At 38.6% G+C, this 25,000-nt stretch overlaps 1 protein-coding gene across 3 annotated transcripts in view; it reads left to right on the top strand.

Moving 5' to 3' along the window:
• Positions 1-25,000, top strand: part of stard13b (StAR related lipid transfer domain containing 13b) — a 242,765-nt gene that overhangs the window by 106,187 nt on the left and 111,578 nt on the right. Inside the window, exon 1 of one of the 3 annotated variants that reach the window (XM_061972529.2) lies at positions 18,343-18,769. The exons of the other annotated variants lie outside the window; for them this stretch is intronic. Within the exon in view, the coding sequence (XP_061828513.1) occupies positions 18,646-18,769 (124 nt within the window). The 5' untranslated portion in view covers positions 18,343-18,645. Of the gene's footprint in view, positions 1-18,342; positions 18,770-25,000 lie in introns of those variants that run through there. 3 annotated transcript variants of the gene reach the window in all.

Genomic DNA, 25,000 nt, shown 5'->3' with positions numbered 1-25,000 from the left:
CATATATATATATATACATATATATATGTATGCAAATATATATACATATATATGTATGTATGCATATATATATATATATATATATATATATATATATGTGTATATATATATATATATATATATATGTATGTGTATATATATGTATGTGTATATATATATGTATGTATGTATATATATGTATATATTGTATTGATGTGTATATATATATATATATATATATATATATATATACATACACAGTATGTATGTATATACAAAACCCAAAACCAGTGAAGTTGGCAGGTTGTGTAAATCGTAAATAAAAACAGAATACAATGATTTGCAAATCCTTTTCAACTTATATTCAATTGATTAGACTGCAAAGACAAGATATTTAATGTTCCAACTGAGAAACGTGTTTTTTTAACTTAGAATTTAATGGCAGCAACACATTGCAAAAAAGTTGGCACAGGGGCATTTTTACCACTGTGTTACATGGCCTTTCCTTTTAACAACACTCTGTCTCAACCTTAGGCCCATTGTTGGCCCGCGGGCCGCCAAAAATAGACGTTTCTTAACTGTGGTCCACATGGCCCGCAGCAGTACTCAGTTGTAATACCACTTTCCACCGCTTGTGGCAGTAATGTCAATATCAAACAAACAGAAGAAGTCTGGCGCTAAAGTCATAAAGAAATTTCTTAAGCGCAAAAATTATGACTAACGTGGTGAAGCTGTATTTTCATTTGCACCTAAATCTTATTGACAGTTTATTTAAGAAACATGTATCATAATTGTTTATTATGTAATCTGTGTAAATGTATGTACCGTATTTTTCGAATTATAAATCGCTCCGGAGTATAAATCGCACCGGCCGAAAATGCATAATAAAGAAGGAAAAAAACGTATATAAATCGCACCCCCGGCCAAACTATGAAGAAAACTGCGATTTATAATCCGAAAAATACGTTCCATTTCATTCCCATGGGTTTTAATGAAGCAGCATATTTGATTAGTAATTATTTTTGTAATCAGCCTGACCTAAGCCTTGATAATAATCTTTGTGATTAACACATGCTTTCTTATCATTTGACAAGGTTGTAAACTGTCGGTTTGATATAATTATTGAACATGATGATATTAATCAAGCGTAAGATTACTAATTTGGTGTTAATATTTGAGTGGGCCCCTTCTGTAGTGGAAAAGTGGGGCCCCTTTAGTGACTTCTGCAGCGCTTTTTGGCACTTTTTTCTGAACTTTTGGATAAATTCTGTCCTATCCTATTCCAATTGCCAGCTTGGCCAGTTCTACTCCTACGGTTACAAAACACACTTGTGGAAAGTCATTCTTAAAATGTTACCATAACAACAATATATCAGTTTGAGTGCTTCAATACCAGTTTTTCCACACCTTTCTTCATATTCAATAGCATGAAGAAGTGTCTCGGTGCCCTTATTTACCCCCCCGGGACATTTTTGGTCAAAGTCACTTAAGCAAATTCCAGTTATGTCTGTCAAGTATTTGTCACGTAGTCGGCTGACTCGGCCCGACGCTGACCCTTCCTGAAAAGTCCGAAGAGGATCAAACGGAAACAGGTTCTCAGACAAGTGTTGGACTCCGTTCTGTGCCCTCGCTCGCTCGCTGTTGCACTTTTAGCCTGAGGTCTGAACAAATGGTACTTAAAATAGCAACATGCTGATCACCGGTGTACACATTCCTGCCTCTCACTCACGCCCACCACCCGCCTCTGAAAAATAAAGAAAATAAGGCCACAACATTAAGTCCACCTTGAGGTTTGGGGGTTGGGGGGCACTTTGATACCTTTTGTGCATTAAATATGCTAAAAGAAAAGTAATGTCAGTCAATATACAGTCGTGCTCATAAGTTTACATACCCTGGGAGAATCCCGACCATGCAGCCCATTTTTCTTCAAGTGCCTCCTTATTGTGCATCTCGAAACAGCCATACCACAATTTTTCAGAGAGTCCTGTATTTCAGCTGAAGTTATTTGTGGATTTTTCTTTGCATCTCGAACAATTTTCCTGGCAGTTGTGGCTGAAATCTTTGCTGGTCGACCTGAATCCCTAATTTTCCACTTCTTAATCAGCGTTTGAACACTGCTGATTGGCATTCTCAATTCCTTGGATATCTTTTTATACCCCTTTCCTGTTTTATGCAGTTCAACTACCGTATTTTTCGGACTATAAGTCGCAGTTTTTTTCATAGTTTGGCCGGGGGTGCGACTTATACTCAGGAGCGACTTATGTGTTATTATTAACACATTACCGTAAAATATCAAATAATATTATTTATCTCATTCACGTAAGAGACTAGACGTATAAGATTTCATGGGATTTAGCGATTAGGAGTGACAGATTGTTTGGTAAACGTATAGCATGTTCTATATGTTATAGTTATTTGAATGACTCTTACCATAATATGTTACGTTAACATACCAGGCACGTTCTCAGTTGGTTATTTATGCCTCATATAACGTACACTTATTCAGCCTGTTGTTCACTATTCTTTATTTATTTTAAATTGCCTTTCAAATGTCTATTCTTGGTGTTGGGTTTTATCAAATAAATTTCCCCCAAAAATGCGACTTATACACCAGTGCGACTTTTATGTGTTTTTTCCTTCTTTATTATGCATTTTCGGCCGGTGCGACTTATACTCCGGAGCGACTTATACTCCGGAGCGACTTATTTCAGCTGAAGTTATTTGTGGATTTTTCTTTGCATCTCGAACAATTTTCCTGGCAGTTGTGGCTGAAATCTTTTCTGGTCGACCTGAATCTCTCATTTTCCACTTCTTAATCAGCGTTTGAACACTGCTGATTGGCATTCTCAATTCCTTGGATATCTTTTTATACCCCTTTCCTGTTTTATGCAGTTCAACTACAGTATTTTTCGGACTATAAGTCGCAGTTTTTTTCATAGTTTGGCCGGGGGTGCGACTAATACTCAGGAGCGACTTATGTGTGAAATTATTAACACACTACCGTAAAATATCAAATAATATTATTTAGCTCATTCACGTAAGAGACTAGACGTATAAGATTTCATGGGATTAGGAGTGACAGATTGTTTGGTAAACGTATAGCATGTTCTATATGTTATAGTTATTTGAATGACTCTTACCATAATATGTTACGTTAACATACCAGGCACGTTCTCAGTTGGTTATTTACACGTCATATAATGTACACTTATTCAGCCTGTTGTTCACTATTCTTTATTTATTTTAAATTGCCTTTCAAATGTCTATTCTTGGTGTTGGGTTTTATCAAATAAATTTCCCCCAAAAATGCGACTTATACGCCAGTGCGACTTTTATGTGTTTTTTTCCTTCTTTATTATGCATTTTCGGTCGGTGCGACTTATACTCCGGAGCGACTTATTTCAGCTGAAGTTATTTGTGGATTTTTCTTTGCATCTCGAACAATTTTCCTGGCAGTTGTGGCTGAAATCTTTTCTGGTCTACCTGAATCCCTCATTTTCCACTTCTTAATCAGCGTTTGAACACTGCTGATTGGCATTCTCAATTCCTTGGATATCTTTTTATACCCCTTTCCTGTTTTATGCAGTTCAACTACCGTATTTTTCGGACTATAAGTCGCAGTTTTTTTCATAGTTTGGCCGGGGGTGCGACTTATACTCAGGAGCGACTTATGTGTGAAATTATTAACACATTACCGTAAAATATCAAATAATATTATTTAGCTCATTCACGTAAGAGACTAGACGTATAAGATTTCATGGGATTTAGCGATTAGGAGTGACAGATTGTTTGGTAAACGTATAGCATGTTCTATATGTTATAGTTATTGGAATGACTCTTACCATAATATGTTACGTTAACATACCAGGCACGTTCTCAGTTGGTTATTTATGCCTCATTCAACGTACACTTATTCAGCCTGTTGTTCACTATTCCTTATTTATTTTAAATTGTCTTTCAAATGTCTATTCTTGGTGTTGGGTTTTATCAAATACATTTCCCCAAAAAATGCGACTTATACTCCAGTGCGACTTGTATATGTTTTTTTCCTTCTTTATTATGCATTATCGGCCGGTGCGACTTATACTCCGGAGCGACTTATTTCAACTGAAGTTATTTGTTGATTTTTCTTTGCATCTCGAAGAATTTTCCTGGCAGTTGTGGCTGAAATCTTTGCTAACCGACCTGAATCCCTCATTTTCCACTTCTTAATCAGCGTTTGAACACTGCTGATTGGCATTCTCAATTCCTTGGATATCTTTTTATACCCCTTTCCTGTTTTATGCAGTTCAACTACCGTATTTTTCGGACTGTAAGTCGCAGTTTTTTTCATAGTTTGGCCGGGGGTGCGACTTATAATCATTCAAACCTGTTTGTGTCAACTTTTGTGCATGTAATCAGATCAAAGTCATTGGGGTATGTAAACTTTTGATCATGGTCATTTGGGTACTTTCTTTTGTCAATTTAATTTAAAAAGAGTAAACACAGTTGTTTGCCAATAAATAGCTTCACACAACCATTAAGCATGAGTGGAAGAAAAGTTTTTGTGTTATCATTCATATTCTCTGAAGAATGGCCAAGAACTCATAACTTCTCCCAGGGTATGTAAACTTATGAGCACGACTGTATGTTAGGCTAGCTGAACAAAAAACATCCATCCATCCATTTTTCTACCGCTTTCCATGGTATAAAATGTAGTAACTCGGGCCGTCAATAATGAGTTAAGTCATGCGATTAATCACAAAAATATTGCATTAATCGACACAGATTAATCGTGCACTTTATTTTGGCTGCATATACTGCAGATGTATTAAAATTGCATTAGTGTCCAAATATTGGGGTCTTTTTTTTTTTTTTAATTAATAGAAATATTGCAAACAAGTTATGCTTGTGATTAATCTGAATGTTAAAAGTGTGATTCATCTGATTTAAAAATAAATCGTTTGACAGCACTGCTTACAACATATGTCATTATAATTAGAGATGTCCGATAATATCGGACTGCCGATATTATCGGCCGATAAATGCTTTAAAGTGTAATATCGGAAATTATCGGTTTGAAAAAGTACAATTTATGACTTTTTAAAAGGCCGCTGTACGGAGTGGCACACGGACGTAGGGAGAAGTACAGAGCAGTTGCGTCTCCCAGTCATACTTGCCAACCCTCCCGATTTTCCCGGGAGACTCACGAATTTCAGTGCCCCTCCCGAAAATCTCCCGGGGCAACCATTCTCCCGATTTCCACCCAGACAACAATATTGGAGGCGTTTGCGTGCCGGCCCAATCACACAATATCTACGGCTTTTCACACACACAAGTGAATGCAATCATACTTGGTCAACAGCCATACAGGTCACACTGAGGGTGGCCGTATAAACAACTTTAACACTGTTACAAATATGCGCCACACTGTGAACCCATACCAAACAAGAATGACAAACACATTTCAGGAGAACATCCGCACCGTAACACAACGTAAGTACCCTGAGATGGGTAGGTTGTGAGTTCAAACCCCGGCCGAGTCATACCAAAGACTGCAAAAATGGGACCCATTACCTCCCTGTTTGGCACTCAGCATCAAAAATTGGAATTGGGGGTTAAATCACCAAAAATTATTCCCGGGCGCGGCCACCGCCGCTGCCCACTGCTCCCCTCACCTCCAAGGGGGTGATCAAAGGTGATGGGTCAAATGCAGAGAATAATTTCGCCACACCTAGTGTGTGTGACAATCATTGGTACTTTAACTTTAACTTTAACTTTAAACACAACAGAACAAATACCCAGAACCCCTTGCAGCACTAACTCTTCCGGGACGCTACAATATACACCCCCCGCTACACCTTACCCCCCCCCCCACCCCCCAACTCCGCCCACCTCAACCTCCTCATTCTCCTGAATTTCTCCCGTTTTCTACCCAGACAACAATATTGGGGGCGTGCCTTAAAGGCACTGCCTTTGCGTGCCAGCCCAGTCACAAACAACTTTAACACTGTTACAAATATGCGCCACACTGTGAACCCACACCAAACAAGTATGACAAACACATTTCGGGAGAACATCCGCACCGTAACACAACATAAACACAACAGAACAAAAACCCAGAACCTCTTGCAGCACTAACTCTTCCGGGACGCTACAATATACACCCCCCCCCCCACCTCCCCCCACCTCAACCTCCCATGTCCCAAATTCCAAGCTGCTGTTTTGAGGCATGTTAAAAAAAAAAGCACTTTGTGACTTCAATAATAAATATGGCAGTGCCATTTTGGCACTTTTTTCCATAACTTGAGTTGATTTATTTTGGAAAATCTTGTTACATTGTTTAATGCATCCAGCGGGGCATCACAACAAAATTAGGCATAATAATGTGTTAATTCCACAACTGTATATATCGGTATCTGTTGATATCGGAATCGGTAATCAAGAGTTGGACTATATCGGAATATCGGATATCGGCAAAAAAGCCATTATTGGACATCTGTAATTATAATTAATTGATTTATTTTTACAATCTGTCGAGGGCCAATAAAAAAACAAGCTGCGGTCCAAAATTGGCCCCTAGGCCGCACTTTGGACACAGCAGCTGTACTGCATCCATTTTTTTTATTAGGGATTAAATTAAATTATGATTGTTGGGGAGATGGTTCAATTCAGAATCCATTCTCGATTATCCAGTCTTGCTATTTTATTTGGTATAAAAATGGCCTACATTTTTTTATTTTTTACAAATGGATTCTTGAATACTATGAGTAGATTCCGAGTCATAATAAATAAGAATCACAATTCGGATGTGAATCGACGTGGACGTGTATTATTTCGTTTATTATCATTTGGTCGCCAAACTTGGCTTCATGATGGGGCAAAATATTACACACACAATACAAACACACACAAATAACTGGAGCGGCCATATTTGTGTTTGTTTGACTGTCCACTTCCTAGTTCACAGAAGATGACAGAAGACGATTTGACCGAGTGTTTTTTTTTTAATTCTGAGGTGGTTTGTCATGATTTGAGTAGGAAAAACAGGTTTTTTTAACCACTCATTAGTAGGCTACTAGGAATGGGCATATTGCATGCATTCTATTGGGTGGTACTTGTGCCGGCAGCACTCATGCACTGACCCTATCAGCACCATGCTTGACCACTTATCTTGGTCCTCACTCGTGTTGCCAGTTATTTAGACACTCACGGCTGTTTTTTGACGCAGTGTAAATCTATGTTTTAATACAAGCTGTACACTGACTACTCTACAGTAGTGTTTTTCAACCACTGTGCCGCGGCACACTAGTGTGCCGTGAGATACAGTCTGGTGTGCCGTGGGAGAATATGTAATTTCGCCTATTTGGGTTAAAAATATTTTTTGTAATACTTATCTGCAAACGGGCCGTTGTTGAGTGTCTGTGCTGTCTAGAGTGTGGCAAAGTAAACGTGTAATACTCTTCCATATCAGTAGGTGGCAGCTGGTAGCTAATTGCTTTGTAGATGTTGGGAACATGGTTTGTTGTGATCACAATATGCAGACGAGAGCGTGCAGGTAAAAAGGTGTCTAATGCTTCAATCAAAAATAAACAAAAGGTGAGTGCCCCTAAGAAAAGACATTGAAGCTTAGGGATGGCTATGCAAAACGAAGCTAAAACTGAACTGGCTGCAAAGTAAACAAAAACAGAATGCTGGACGACAGCAAAGACTTACAGCGTCCACAAAGTACATCCGTACATGACATGACAATCAACAACAAAATAGGAGCGCAAGACAAGAACTAAAACACTACACACAGGAAAACACCAAAAAACTCAGGTCATGACAGTACACCTACTTTGAGACAAGAGCTATAGTGATGCATGCTTGGTTATGGTTTAAATTCATATCCAACAATTGCGAGAACAACTTTTTATCGTCAATATCGGCTGCTGAGTTTCATTTTTTTTAATGTTTTCTGCTGGTGGTGTGCCTCGAGATTTTTTCAATGAAAAAATGTGTTGTTGTTGAGTGTCGGTGCTGTCTAGAGTGCGGCAGAGTAACCGTGTAATACTCTTCCATATCAGTAGGTGGCAGCAGGTAGCTAATTGCTTTGTAGATGTCGGAAATAGCGGGAGGCAGGGTGCAGGTAAAATTGTGTCTAATGCTTAAACCAAAAATAAACAAAAGATGAGTGCCCCTAAGAAAAGGCATAGAAGCTTAGGGAAGGCTATGCAGAACGAAACTAAAACTGAACTGGTTGCAAAGTAAACAAAAACAGAATGCTGGATGACAGCAAAACCTTACTGTGGAGCAAAGACGGCGTCCACAAAGTACATCCGAACATCACATGACAATCAACAATATCCTCACAAAGAAGGATAGCGACAACTTAAACAGTCTTATATATATATATATATATATATATATATATATATATATATATATATATATATATATATATATATATATATATATATATATATATATATATATCTACTGCTGTACGAGCTGTACATTGACTACTCTAAAACATTCTACAGTATTTTCCATCGGGATGATGTACACAAGTGGTTGCTGATATGTGGCTCACGTATGAGCTTGTCTGTGCATTTCTCCTGGTAAACATTCAAATCCAAAAAACTTTTGCTTGACTGTCGGAACTAATTTTCCCGTCAATGAACCGCATCTCCCCAATGCCGGCAGCACTCGTGCGGTGACTCTACAACAATGATCCTCGTCCTCACTCAAGTTGCCAACTGTTTCAGGTAATAACTGTTGTGTGTTGACACATTTTCAGTGGATAATAAATCCATACTCCTAAACAAGCTGCACACTGACTACTCTAAAGTGTATCGAAGTTTACCTTAATAGCATTGTCCATAGAGACAATATATATTAAAAAGGTTGCTGAAATGTTTCCGCATTTATGAGTTCATTATAGCATTTCTTCTGGTAAACATGTCCAATCTTTTGCATGACTATTGGAATTAATTCTCCCCCCAATTAACCGCAGCTCCGCAGTACCGGCAGCACTCATGCTTGACCAGTTATATTGGTCCTCACTCGTGTTACCATGGCTATTCAGACAATAACTGCTGTGTGTTGACTCATTTCTGGTGCATAGTAAATATATACTGCTGTACAAGCTGTACATTGACTACTCTAAAACATTGTACAGTATTGTCCATAGAGAAGATGTACAAAAATGATGTACGAGCTTATTTGTCCGTTTCTCCTGATAAACATAAAAATCCAAAACCTTCCGCATGACTGTTGGAACTAATTTTCACATCAATGAACCGCAGCTCCCCAGTGTCGGCAGCACTCGTGCAGTGACTCTACAACAATCGTGTTTGGCCGATTATCTTCGTCTTCACTCATGTTGCCAGCTATTTCAGACAATAACTGCTGTGTGTTGACTCATTTTCAGTAGATAGTGAATATCTACTGCTGTACGAGCTGTACATTGACTACTCTAAAACATTGTACAGTATTGTCCATAGAGAAGATGTACAAAAATGGTTGCTGAATTATGACTCACGTACGAGCTTGTTTGTCCGTTTCTCCTGATAAACATTCAAATCCAAAAATCTTTTGCTTGACTGCCGGAACTAATTTTCCCGTCAATGAACCGCATCTCCCCAATGCCGGCAGCACTCGTGCGGTGACTCTACAACAATGATCCTCGTCCTCACTCAAGTTGCCAACTGTTTCAGGTAATAACTGTTGTGTGTTGACTCATTTTCAGTGGATAATAAATCCATACTCCTATACAAGCTGCACACTGACTACTCTAAAGTGTATCGAAGTTTACCTTAATAGCATTGTCCATAGAGACAATATATATTAAAAAGGTTGCTGAAATGTTTACTCATTTATGAGTTCATTAGAGCATTTCTTCTGGTAAACATGTACAATCTTCTGCATGACTATTGGAATCAATTCTCCCCTCAATTAACCACAGCTCCCCCAGTGCCGGCAGCACTCATGCTTGACCAGTTATATTGGTCCTCTCTCGTGTTACCATGGCTATTCAGACAATAACTGCTGTGTGTTGACTCATTTTTGGTGGATAGTAAATATATACTGCTGTACAAGCTGTGCATTGACTACTCCAAAACAGTATTGTCCATAGAGAAGATGTACAAAAATGGTTGCTGAATTATGACTCACGTACGAGCTTGTTTGTCCGTTTCTCCTGATAAACATACAAATCCAAAAATCTTTTGCTTGACTGTTGGAACTAATTTTCCCGTTAATGAACCGCATCTCCCCAATGCCGGCAGCACTCGTGCGGTGACTCTACAACAATGATCCTCGTCCTCACTCAAGTTGCCAACTGTTTCAGGTAATAACTGTTGTGTGTTGACACATTTTCAGTGGATAATAAATCCATACTCCTAAACAAGCTGCACACTGACTACTCTAAAGTGTATCGAAGTTTACCTTAATAGTATTGTCCATAGAGACAATATATATAACTCATTTATGAGTTCATTAGAGCATTTCTTCTGGTAAACATGTCCAATCTTCTGCATGACTATTGGAATCAATTCTCCCCTCAATTAACCGCAGCTCCCCCAGTGCCGGCAGCACTCATGCTATTCAGACAATAACTGCTGTGTGTTGACTTGTTTTCAATGGACAGAAAATCTACTATACAAGCTGCACACTGACGACTACTCTGAAAAGGATCCAAATTGACTTTCTATGGTATTGTCCTTTGAAAAGAAGTACCGTTATAAAAACATATGTTGAAATGAAAGAAGGTGGACTTAAGATTGTGAGATAGTCTTCGGTCCCTAATCCATGCTGAGTCTTCCATTGTTGACTTGTGTCCATGTTGCCCAAATGGACCCCCTCACCCAAGTGTCGAATGAAAATGAAGTAATATTAACCCGGCGTCATGCAGAGAGGTCACGCTGAGGTTGGCGTGATATTTTTCATTTCACACACTGTCCGCCTCCAGCTGCTCTTGTTGTGTTTGTGCAGGAATCAGACGTGTTATAACAGTAATACCACCCCGCCACCGCCACACTCGCGCGTCTGATACCATATCGGGACATATCGAGGGTCACGCTGCGTGCCTTCGTGGAATTCCTCAAAAAATTCCTATATCTGTGGTAAACTTTTTTTTGTTTCTGTTGTTGTTTTGTTTTTTTGTGATTCGCCGCCAACGAGGTGTTCTTTTTTGGCTTCAGGATGTTGTGACAACAAAGCTAAATGGTGCTGAAAGTGAGGCCACATTCCTGCTGAAGTGTTGACCTACTCCCGCCTACCTGGGGGAGAACCCGCTGAACTTGGCTTTATTATTACGTTTGGAAATAACACATGACGACATCCCGCGGTGACGTACGTGGCGTCTGTGCGGATGTTCAAAAAGAAAAAAACGAGAAATGAGAGGCTCAGTGTTATCTGTTGTGCGCGTCACCTATGATTATTGTTTTGGTTTGATTAAATTGATTGATTGAAACTTATATTAGTAGATTGCACAGTACAGTACATATTCCGTACAATTGACCACTAAATGGTAACACCCGAATACGTTTTTCAACTTGTTTAAAGGGGAACATTATCACAATTTCAGAATGGTTAAAACCATTAAAAATCAGTTCCCAGTGGCTTATTATATTTTCCGAAGTTTTTTTCAAAAAATTTTGCCCATCACGCAATACCCCTAAAAAAAGCTTTAAAGTGCCTGATTTTAACCACCCGTCCATTTTCCTGTGACGTCACATAGTGAAGCCAACACAAACAAACATGGCGGAAAGAACAGCAAGCTATAGCGACATTAGCTGGGATTCAGACTCGGATTTCAGCGGCTTAAGCGATTCAACAGATTACGCATGTATTGACACGGATGGTTGTAGTGTGGAGGCAGGTAGAGAAAACGAAATTGAAGAAGAAACTGAAGCTATTGAGCCATATCGGTTTGAACCGTATGCAAGCGAAACCGACGAAAACGACACGACAGCCAGCGACACGGGAGAAAGCGAGGACGAATTCGGCGATCGCCTTCTAACCAACGATTGGTATGTGTTTGTTTGGCATTAAAGGAAACTAACAACTATGAACTAGGTTTACAGCATATGAAATACATTTGGCAACAACATGCACTTTGAGAGTGCAGACAGCCCAATTTTCATCAATTAATATGTTCTGTAGACATACCCTCATCCGCTCTCTTTTCCTGAAAGCTGATCTGTCCAGTTTTGGAGTTGATGTCAGAAGGCCAGGGAAGCTAGGGTCGATATTCTTCTCTTGATCATCTTCGGTGGCATAAGGGACGGTGTGAGCCAAGACATCCAGGGGGTTTAGCTCGCTCGTCTGCGGGAACAAACTGCCGCCATTGCTTGCCGTGCTACCGAGGTCCTTTGTCCCTGAATTGCTCACACACTCCGGCAGATTCAATGGGGTCTGGCGGCAGATTTCTTTGACTTTATCGTTGGAAATGCATCTGCTTTGAATGTCGCAGGATATCCACACATTCTTGCCATCTCTGTCGTAGCATAGCTTTCGTCGGTAAAGTGTGCGGAACAAACGTCCAATTTCTTGCCACTTTCGCATCTTTGGGCCACTGGTGCAACTTGAATCCGTCCCTGTTCGTGTTGTTACACCCTCCGACAACACACCGACGAGGCATGATGTCTCCAAGGTACGGAAAACAGTCGAAAAAACGGAAAATAACAGAGCTGATTTGACTCTGTGTTTGAGAAAATGGCGGATTGCTTCCCGATGTGACTTCACGTTGTGACGTCATCGCTCCGAGAGCGAATATTAGAAAGGCGTTTAATTCGCCAAAATTCACCCATTTAGAGTTCGGAAATCGGTTAAAAAAATATATAGTCTTTTTTCTGCAACATCAAGGTATATATTGACGCTTACATAGGTCTGGTGATAATGTTCCCCTTTAAGTCGGGGTCCATCCATCCATCCATCTTCTTCCGCTTATCCGAGGTCGGGTCGCGGGGGCAGCAGCCTAAGCAGGGAAGCCCAGACTTTCCTCTCCCCAGCCACTTCGTCCAGCTCTTCCCAGGGGATCCCGAGGCGTTCCCAGGCCAGCCGGTAGACATAGTCTTCCCAACGTGTCCTGGGTCTTCCCCGTTGGACGTGCCCTAAACACCTCCCGAGGGAGGCGTTCAGGTGGCATCCTGACCAGATGCCCGAACCACCTCATCTGGCTCCTCTCGATGTGGAGGAGCCAGTCGGGGTCCAAGTAAATCAATTCATGGTTCACGGCATTCTTACTATTTAGACTTTTTAGTTCGTGATGAACAACGCAGCCTTTAAAGCAGTGGTCCCCAACCTTTTTGTAGCTGGGGACCGGTCAACGCTTGAAAATGTGTCCCACAGACCAAGGTTTTTTTAATTTATTTTTTTTTTTTATTTAATTTTTTTTCATAAAGAAATACAATCTTACGGACTGTATCCCCTGCAGACTGTATTGATCTATATTGATATATAATGTATATATTGTGTTTTTTATGTTGATTTAATAAAAAAAAAAATATATATATATATATATTTTTTTTTCTTTTTCTTTTGCGGCCCGGTACCAATCGGTCCGCGGCCCGGTGGTTGGGGATCACTGCTTTAAAGGACATATATATCGCCTCCAGATGACCCAAATTTCACAAACAAATTCTCGTTATGTATTTTTTTCTCCTGAAAATGAATCTGGCAGACTTTTCTAATTATATCAATTTGTTTTTAAATAACTTTTATGCTTTTTAGCCTTTTTTTTTTTGTATTTCCCGAAATGTTTTTGTTGTTAAATACGTTACCTGCACTTCGCCGGCCATCTCTGCATCCTGGGGTCATGTCGCGAATCACTAATTGTAATGATATACGAAAACCGGGGAAAAGTTTTCGCAAAAAAACTTGTCAAAACCGAATCTTACGGAAAGTGAAACGCAACAAAACTGGGGTGTCACGTCAGTTCCAGGTTCAAACTGTGGCCGTCACAAAACGCGTTAATCAATCAATCAATCTTTATTTATATAGCCCTAAATCACAAGTGTCTCAAAGGGCTGCACAAGCCACAACGACATCCTTGGTACAAAGCCCACATACGGGCAAGGAAAAACTCACCCCAGTGGGACGTCGATGTGAATGACTATGAGAAACCTTGGAGAGGACCGCATATGTGGGTAACTCCCCCCCCCTCTAGGGGAGACCGAAAGCAATGGATGTCGAGTGGGTCTGACATAATATTGTGAGAGTCCAGTCCATAGTGGATCCAACATAATAGTAAGAGTCCAGTCCATAGTGGGGCCAGCAGGACACCATCCCGAGCGGAGACGGGTCAGCAGCGCAGAGATGTTCCCAGCCGATGCACAGGCGAGCGGTCCACCCTGGGTCACGACTCTGGACAGCCAGCACTTCATCCATGGCCACCGGACCTGTGCCCCCCCTCCTCAAGGAAAAGGGGAGCAGGGGAGAAAAGAAAAGAAACGGCAGATCAACTGGTCTAACAGGGGGGCTATTTAAAGGCTAGAGTATACAAATGAGTTTTAAGATGGGACTTAAATGCTTCTACTGAGGTAGCATCTCTAATTGTTACCGGGAGGGCATTCCATAGTACTGGAGCCCGAATAGAAAACGCTCTATAGCCCGCAGACTTTTTTTGGGCTCTGGGAATCACTAATAAGCCAGAGTTCTTTGAACGCAGATTTCTTGCCGGGACATATGGTACAATGCAATCGACAAGATAGGACGGAGCTAGACCGTGTAGTATTTTATACGTAAGTAGTAAAACCTTAAAGTCACATCTTAAGTGCACAGGAAGCCAGTGCAGGTGAGCCAGTATAGGCGTAATATGATCAAACTTTCTTGTTCTTGTCAAAAGTCTAGCAGCCGCATTTTGTACCAACTGTAATTTTTTAATGCTAGACATAGGGAGACCCGAAAATAATACGTTACAGTAGTCGAGACGAGACGTAACGAACGCATGAATAATGATCTCAGCGTCGCTAGTGGATAAAATAGAACGAATTTTAGCGATATTACGGAGATGAAAGAAGGCCGTTTTAGTTACACTCTTAATGTGTGATTCAAACGAGAGAGTTGGGTCGAAGATAATACCCAGATTCTTTACTGATTCGCCTTGTGTAATTGTTTGGTTGTCAAATGTTAAGATGGTATTATTAAATAAATGTCGGTGTTTAGCAGGACCGATAATCAGCATTTCCGTTTTCTTGGCGTTGAGTTGCAAGAAGTTAGCGGACATCCATTGTTTAATTTCATTAAGACACGCCTCCAGCTGACTACAATCCGGCGTGTTGGTCAGCTTTAGGGGCATGTAGAGTTGGGTGTCATCAGCATAACAATGAAAGCTAACACCGTATTTGCGTATGATGTCGCCTAGCGGCAACATGTAAATACTAAAGAGTGCAGGGCCAAGAACCGAACCCTGAGGAACTCCGCACGTTACCTTAACATAGTCCGAGGTCACATTATTATGGGAGACGCATTGCATCCTGTCAGTAAGATAAGAGTTAAACCACGACAAAGCTAAGTCTGACATACCAATACGTGTTTTGATACGCTCTAATAAAATAATATGATCGACGGTATCGAAAGCAGCGCTAAGATCAAGAAGCAGCAACATAGATGACGCATCAGAATCCATCGTTAGCAGTAGATCAATAGTCATTTTTGCGAGGGCTGTCTCCGTAGAGTGATTTGCCCTGAAACCGGATTGAAAAGGTTCACAGAGATTGTTAGACACTAAGTGTTCATTTAGCTGCTGTGCGACAATTTTTTCGAGGATTTTCGAAATAAAGGGAAGGTGGTACACCGGTCGGTAGTTTACCATGAGGTCAGGATCAAGGTTAGGTCTTTTGAGTAGAGGATGAATAACCGCTTTCTTGAATGCTAGGGGAACAGTGCCAGAGGAAAGTGATAAGTTTATAATATTTAGCACTGATGGACCTAATAATACAAAAAGCTCCTTGATAAGTTTCCCAGGAAGTGGGTCGAGTAAACATGTTGTTTGTTTTATCCCACTTACACGCTGTAATAGTTCCTCTAATGTTATTTCATCAAAAAGAGAGAGACTATTTTGTAAAACAAGTGACTCACTGTTAATAGTAACAAACGGTCACACTGGACAAAAGTATTGGAACACAGAGAGTGGAGAGTCTGAAGGAAAATTTTAAATCAGTGGTACGTGTACCTATCGTGGTACGCGGGCTCCATCTAGTGGTATGCCAAAGAATCACTTGAATAAAGTACAGTGTTTTATTTTCCCATATTTAAACACAGTGTTACTGTTCAAACTGCGTGTCATGTTACAGTGGCCACAAATATTAAATATGTATGTGAAATAAAACATCTGCTTTGTTTTTTAATGAATACTCAGGCCTACTACGCTACTGCATTTTAATGTTGGTCATTATGGTGGTACTTGGAGAGCCACGTGTTTCCCGAGGTGGTGCTTGGTGATAAAAGTTTGAGAACCACTGTTCTAAATAGGGTTGTACGGTATTAGTACAACACAGCAGTATTAGTATAGTACCGCGATACTAATTAATCATATTCGGTAGTATATCGCCTCTGAAACGTACTGGTCATTATTACACTACAAATGTAGCAATACTAATACCAATAGAAATAGCACTATTGATAATGAATAAAAACAATAATTTACCTCTATTATCAACAATACAATTGTTTCAATGCAACAATACATATATGTAATGACAACTTGAAATACGAAAGAGAGCAGATAAATGGAGGGGAAGAAAGAGAAGCCAACTGTATTAATCTTGTAGATTGTTATAGTAACCATAGATTAAGCTTTGTCAGTGTGCCATGTGTTACCCAGTTTCCCCTAGGGCAACAATGTTGATATATGTTTGATGAAACGTGATTATGTGCAAGAGTGTATGTATGCATACAGTATGTACTTGTGTATGTACAGTGTGTGTATATGTATGAGTCACTTAAACTCATCAGCCGTGACATAATTAAGGAGTCTAATGAGAGTCAAGAGCTGCTCCCTTTTTAAACATAATATTGCTGGTGTAAAATATATAATATTACGCAGCTATTTTGTCCCATACTGAAATATGTTGCTAATATTTTAGTTTCACACACATTTGGCCCTGTGATGAGGTGGCGACTTGTCCAGGGTGTACCTCGCCTTCCGCCCGAATGCAGCTGAGATAGGCTCCAGCACCCCCTGCGACCCCAAAAGGGACAAGCGGTAGAAAATGGATGGATGGATATATACATATATATATATATATATATATATATATATATATATATATATATATATATATATATATATATATATATATATATATATATATATATATGTATAAATATCCTCTATTTACATATATATATATATATATATATATATATATATATATATATATATATATATATATATATATATATATATATGTATATATATATATAAGTATATATATATATTAGGGCTGCAACTAACAATTAATTTGATAATCGATTAATCTGTCGATTATTACTTCGATTAATCGATTAATAATCGGATAAAAGAGACAAACTACATTTCAATATTTCCAGTATTTTATTGAGAAAAAAAACAGCATACTGGCACCATACTTATTTTGATTATTGTTGCCTCTGCGCATGCAGAGTTGATCAGTTGTTGCAGCCCTAATATATATATATATATATATATATATATATATATATATATATATATATATATATATATATATATATATATTCAAGATTGTTTATTGTCATATGCACAGTTAGACAGTTTGCCGTACAATGAAAATCTTACTTTGCTAGTCCACCCTTCAACAAGTCACACGGTACTTAGCTAAAAATAAAAAATAAAAATAAAAATGTATATACAAGGCACAGTAAGTAACATAACATTATTGCACATTCTGATTGACAGTCAACAGTATAAATATAGAGGTGACCTTGGGTCACAGCAGCAGTTAAAGTGTCTTTCGTGATCAAAGGTGAAAGGTGTCTACAGTGATGGTTCACAGTTCGGGGGTGGTCATGGTGTATGTATATATATATATATATATATATATATATATATATATGTATGTATGTATATGTATATATATATATATATATATATATATATATATATATATATATATACATACTGTATGTATATATATATACCGTATATACTGTATTTATATATATATATATATATACATACTGCATGTATATATATATATATATATATATATATATATATATATATATATACCGTACATACAGTATGTATATATATAAATATATACATACATACAGTATGTATATATATATATATATATCAATCGGCTTTTCTTTTTTTTTTTTTTCGATGAGCGCTCACCTGAGAGTGCGCACATTTCCCACAGGCAGTGAACGTCTCACGGCAGCGTCGCTCTCCCAGCGCGTGGATCTCCTCACACACACACACGTACACGCACACAAACACGTACACGCACACATCTGGTGTGAAGTGTGGAAGTCTTTTCCATCATTTTGTTCCATCTTTTTTTTTTTTTTTTTTTAATAACTTTTGTTTTTACTTGAAGAGGACTTTTTTTTTTTTCTTTGATGACCTGTGGAGGACAAAACTATATCTTTTTTTTTTTTTTTTTTTTTAAAGTTTAACCGCGGGGGGAAAAAGGAGGATTTGGAGTGATAGTAAAAGAGACGGAGAGGACTTGGTGATTATGTCCGAGTGCGATGACATCTAGAAGGAAGTCAGCCACGTTGAAGCTGCGGAGGTCCTTCAGCGAGCAGCTGCGGAGCTCCACGTCCAAAGCTTGGGACTTACTGTGGAGGAATGTCCGGGAGCGGAGGCTGGCAGGTCAGTGGCCCCGGGCAAGGCGACTCTCAGCCCGGCTCGACTCACGTCGCAGCCCGGTGGTGTGTTCTCAGGGTAGCAACACAAAACAATCGGTGACGTTATAGTCCATAAAGTAGATATTTTATTCCGTTTTATGTTAATGAATCATTCATTTGAATTGTATTTTAATCTTTTTTTTTGCACACTTGTAGGAATCTTGGGGAATAACTTTTTCCCCCACGGTGAGTGCGTTTCGAAATGAGTGAATGCCTAAAGTGGCCACACGGTGGCGCCAGTAGGACGTCTTTGCACTGGAAAAATGCTGTTACTTTTTCTTAAAAATGCAGTGCGTGCAAATAAAAATCGTGCAAATGTTGCACATCTTGCATACTAAAGGTCAGGGGTGCTCACACTTTTTCTGCAGGCGAGCTACTTTTCAATTGATCAAGTCGTGGGGATCTACCTCATTCATATATATAATTTATATTTACTTATTTATGAAATATATGTTTTTGTTAACAGGTTAAAGGTGTTTAATGATAATGCAAGCATGTTTAACACATATAGTTAATATTGTTAACAAGTTAAAGGTGTTTAATGATAATACAAGTATGTTTAATACATATAGTTAATATTGTTAACAAGTTAAAGGTGTTTAAAGATAATGCAAGCATGTTTAACACATATAGTTAATATTGTTAACAACTTAAAGGTGGTTAAAGATAAAACAAGCATGTTTAACACAAATAGTTAATATTGTTAACAACTTAAAGGTGGTTAAAGATAAAACAAGCATGTTTAACACATATAGTTAATATTGTTAACAACTTAAAGGTGGTTAAAGATAATACAAGCATGTTTAACACATATAGTTAATATTGTTAACAACTTAAAGGTGGTTAAAGATAATACAAGCATGTTTAACACATATAGTTAATATTGTTAACAAGTTAAAGGTGGTTAAAGATAATACAAGCATGTTTAACACATATAGTTAATATTGTTAATAAGTTAAAGGTGTTTAAAGATAATACAAGCATGTTTAACACATATAGATTCCTTTCTTTCATGAATACAAGAATATAAGTTGGTGTATTACCTGATTGTGATGACTTGCATTGATAGGAATCAGACAGTGGTGATGATAACCTCCGCATTTTCGATTGGAGGAGAAAAAAAGTCCTCCTTTCTGTCCAATACCACATGAAAGTGGTTGGTTTTTGGCATCTTATTTGTCCAGCTTCCGTACTCCTTTGTATACACTTTACAATAAATACATTGTCGGCAAACTCCGTAGCTTGCTAGCTTGTGCACGCCAGCTTTCTGAGACCCTTATTTTGGTAGCGCAGGCAGGATGAAGCAGAGCTTTTATTGTGCAACTGTGCAGTCGGTCTTTGGAGTTTTGACGACAGGTACGGTGCCAGAGTCTGTTGAAATAAAGTGTTTCTCGCCTTCCAGTCGGTAATTTTAATGAGCTGGTAGCAGCCAGCGTCATCTCAGAAGACCCTCGGGTGCCGTGAATGTCAATCAAGTGACGAAAGTGACGTCATAGTGAAGATTTATGATCGCTCATTTTTAGGACAATTTTTTTAATGCCTGGCTGGTGATCGACTGACACACCCTCCGAGATCGACCGGTAGATCGCGATCGACGTAATGAGCACCCCTGCTAAAGGGCAAACTGCTGGGCTCTAGAAAGAGCTTCCGCAACCTCTAGGTTCTGTAACAGCTTCTTCCCTCAGGCCGTAAGACTCTTGAACGCATCATAATAATCCCCTCAATTCCCCCCCAAAACGGATGAACTTGCTGAAATATAAAGACAATACAATATACATCGGGGACGGCGTGGCGCAGGTTGGGAGAGTGGCCGTGCCAGCAACCTAAGGGTTCCTGGTTCGATCCCCAGCTTCTACCAACCTAGTCACGTCCGTTGTGTCCTTGAGCAAGACACTTCACCCTTGCTCCTGATAGGTCGTGGTAAGCGCCTTGCATGGCAGCTCCCGCCATCAGTGTGTGAATGTGTGTGTGAATGGGTGAATGTGGAAATAGTGTCAAAGCGCTTTGAGTACCTTGAAGGTAGAAAAGCGCTATACAAGTATAACCCATTTATCATTTACATCCATAAACGTGGATGCATATGCAAAAGCGCAATATATTTATCTGTACAGTAATCTATTTATTTATATCTGCACCTTATTGCTCTTTTATCCTGCACTACAATGAGTGCAGGGAGGGGGGTGGGGGGGTTGTTTCCATTGGTGAGGTCAGAGGTCACCCGTTTTGACATGTGCAAGAGACAATTTCCACCCAATGGAGCGTGTGATGGACTCTTAGGAAACCATACTGTATGATCACAGCAAATCATAGCACCGACTGGAGTAGAGACGTGTTTATGTCATGGCTGTTCAACCAACATTTCTGTGGGACATATTTTCACAAATATAAGGACTTCCTCCTTGACTTACCTTGTCATTCACTTTTCTACCTTCTATAGTCACAAATGAACACACCCGTCAAAGATCCTCTATAATACCGGAGCGCTTTGCTGTTTTAAGGCTCGCTTGCAAAACTGCGCGTCAAAGATCCTCAACAGTAAATGACAGTTTCACTCTGCATGTTTTAAGGACCTACTGCAAAAATGCTGGTCAAAGATCCTCTATATCAGGGTTCTCCAACCTTTTTTTCCACCAGGGACCCGTTTAATGTACCGTATGCATTATAGCAGTGGTTCTCAAATGGGGGTACTTGAAGGTATGCCAGGGGGTACGTGAGATTTTTTTTAAAATATTCTAAAAATAGCAACAATTCAAAAATCCTTTATAAATATATTTATTGAATAATACTTCAACAAAATAAACGTTTAGAATTAAGTTCATGAATCCAGATGGATCTCTATTACGATCCCCAAAGAAGGCAGTTTAAGTTGATGATTACTTCTATGTGTAGAAATCTTTATTTATAATTGAATCACTTCTTTATTTTTCAACAAGTTTTTAGTTATTTTTATATCTTTTTTTTCCAAATAGTTCAAGAAAGACCACTACAAATGAGCAATATTTTGCACTGTTATACAATTTAATAAATCAGAAACTGATGACATAGTGCTGTATATTACTTCTTTATCTCTTTTTTTCAACCAAAAATGCTTTCCTCTGATTAGGGGGTACTTGAATTAAAAAAATGTTCACAGGGGGTACATCACTGAAAAAAGGTTGAGAACCACTGCATTATAGGGATGTCCGATAATGGCTTTTTGCCGATATCCGATATTCCTATATTGTCCGTATCTTTAATTACCGATACCGATATCAACCGATACCGATATATACAGTCGTGGAATTAACACATTATTATGCCTAATTTGGACAACCAGGTATGGTGAAGATAAGGTCCTTTTTAAAAAACATAATAAAATAAAATAATTTTTCTTGAATAAAAAGGAAAGTAAAACAATATAAAAACAGTTACATCGAAACTAATAATTAATGAAAATGAGTAAAATTAACTGTTAAAGGTTAGTACTATTAGTGGACCAGCAGCACGCACAATCATGTGTGCTTACGGACTGTATCCCTTGCAGACTGTATTGATATATATTGATATATAATGTAGGAACCAGAATATTAATAACAGAAAGAAACAACCCTTTTGTGTGAATGAGTGTAAATGGGGGTGGGAGTTTTTTGGGTTGGTGCACTAATTGTAAGTGTATTTTGTGTTTTTTTATGTTGATTTAATAAAAAACAAACAAAAAAACAACAACAACAAAAAACGATACCAGTAATTTAAAAAAAACAATACCTATAATTTTCCGATATTACATTTTAAAGTATTTCTAATGCATTATTTTTGTCATGTCTGTGTGATCATGTTTTGTTTAAGTTATGTTCTGCTTGGTTTTGGACTCTTTTTAGTTCCTGCTTTTCACTCCCTTGTCTTGTTTTCATGGTTACCCATTAGTTTCAACTGTTCCACGTTTGGACTCATTGTGCACTCTTGTTTGTCACCATAGCAACTCATTAGTTTTCACCTGCCCTCACGACTCACGCACCTGTCTTTAATCATGTCACTACTATTTAACCCCGGGAGTTGCCAGGCAGTCAGCCTGGCGACATCAAACTCCTGTCACTCTGCTTCACACTCTCCACACACCCTTATGACCCTTGCTGCTCTTTTTCATGCCGTTTTCTCGTCCAAGTAAGTTTTCTTTATTCATGCCATAGTTTGCAAGTTTTGTTTCATTGTTCATAGTTTCTGCCTTTGTGCAAGTTTTGTGTTTATAGTCAAGTTTTGTACTTCCGCCCTTGTGCGCGCCTTTTGTTGGAGAACAAACCACGCCATAGTCCAAGTCCTGACAATTTTCACAGACCGGCTTTCTACGTGTGGCAGATAAAAACAGCAAAAAAATGAGCATAAAAAAATGTTGCCTTTGGCTACAATCTGGCACATTAACACTTTATATGTGCATTAATGTGCACTGTCTCATGTTCTACAACAAAGGAGTTGTAATAAACATCTATTAACAAGCTTATTGGTGTTTTTAGAGAGACAGGCGAAACTTAAGTCGGAGAAAATGCGGTACTCTATAAATTAATTATTGTTTCTGTGCGTCCCGAGAGCAAATGCGTCACGGACCGGTACCAGTCCCCGGACCGGTGGTTGGTGTCCACTGCTCTATATGACAGGATTGCTCTGGCGTATTTAAGTCTCACCTGCAAAAACGCTATAGTCAAAGATCCTCTTTATGACAAGCACACTTTTTTAGGAAACGACTGCAAAAAAGGGTCGTGAAAGGATCCTTTATTTGACAGGAGTACGCTGGTGTTTTTAAGGACTGACTGCAAACATTTTTTTCAAAGATCATCTGAACGACAGGAGCACTTTGCTTTATTAAGACGCTACCGCAAAAATGACATGGAAAATATCTTTTGACAGGCACACTTTGCATTATTTAAGGCTTTGCTGGAAAAATACTAGTCAAAGATCTTCTATATGACAGGAGTACTTTGATAGCAGTCTTCATTTTTAAGGACCAACTGCAAAAAAACAAAACAAAAACAACTGGTCAAAGATCTTCTAAATGACAGGATTACTTTGCTTTTTAAGGCTTTCCTGCAAAAATGACATGGAAAATATCTTTTGACAGGCACACTTTGCATTATTTAAGGCTTTGCTGCAAAAATACTAGTCAAAGATCTTCTAAATGACAGGAGTACTTTGATAGCAGTCTTCATTTTTAAGGACCAACTGCAAAAAACAAAAACAAAAAAAAACTGGTCAAAGATCTTCTAAATGACAGGATTACTTTGCTTTTTAAGGCTTTCCTGAAAAAATGACATGGACAATATCTTTTGACAGGCACACTTTGCATTATTTAAGGCTTTGCTGCAAAAATACTAGTCAAAGATCTTCTAAATGACAGGAGTACTTTGATAGCAGTCTTCATTTTTAAGGACCAACTGCAAAAAACAAAACACAAAAAACTGATCAAAGATCTTCTAAATGACAGGATTACTTTTGCTTTTTAAGGCTTTCCTGCAAAAATGACATGGCAAATATCTTTTGACAGGCACACTTTACATTATTTAAGGCTTTGCTGCAAAAATACTAGTCAAATATCTTCTAAATGACAGGAGTATTTTGATAGCAGTCTTCATTTTTAAGGACCAACTGCAAAAAAACAAAACAAAAAAAACTGGTCAAAGATCTTCTAAATGACAGGATTACTTTGCTTTTTAAGGCTTTCCTGCAAAAATGACATGGAAAATATCTTTTGACAGGCACACTTTGCATTATTTAAGGCTTTGCTGCAAAAATACTAGTCAAAGATCTTCTAAATGACAGGAGTACTTTGCTTTTCAAGGCTTTCCTGCAAAAAATAGTGTGAAATATCTTTTGACAGGCACACTTTGCATTATTTAAGGCTCTGCTGCAAAAATACTAGTCAAAGATCTTCTAAATGACAGGAGTACTTTGCTTTTTAAGGCTTTCCTGCAAAAATTAGTGTGAAAGATCTTTTGACAGGCGCACTTTGCATTATTTAAGGCTCTGCTGCAAAAATACTAGTCAAAGATCTTCTAAATGACAGGAGTACTTTGCTTTTTAAGGCTTTCCTGCAAACATTAGTGTGAAAGATCTTTTGACAGGCACACTTTGCATTATTTAAGACTGCTGCAAAAATACTAGTCAAAGATCCTGTATATGACAGAAGCACTGTGCTTTTTAAAAGCACTGCTGCAAAAACGCTCGTCAA

This window comes from Nerophis lumbriciformis, linkage group LG17 (genome assembly GCF_033978685.3).
Source record: "Nerophis lumbriciformis linkage group LG17, RoL_Nlum_v2.1, whole genome shotgun sequence".
NCBI classification, from domain to species: Eukaryota; Metazoa; Chordata; class Actinopteri; order Syngnathiformes; family Syngnathidae; genus Nerophis; species Nerophis lumbriciformis.
Note: the sequence above shows the minus strand (reverse complement) of the source record. Positions and strands in the feature narration are given on the sequence as shown.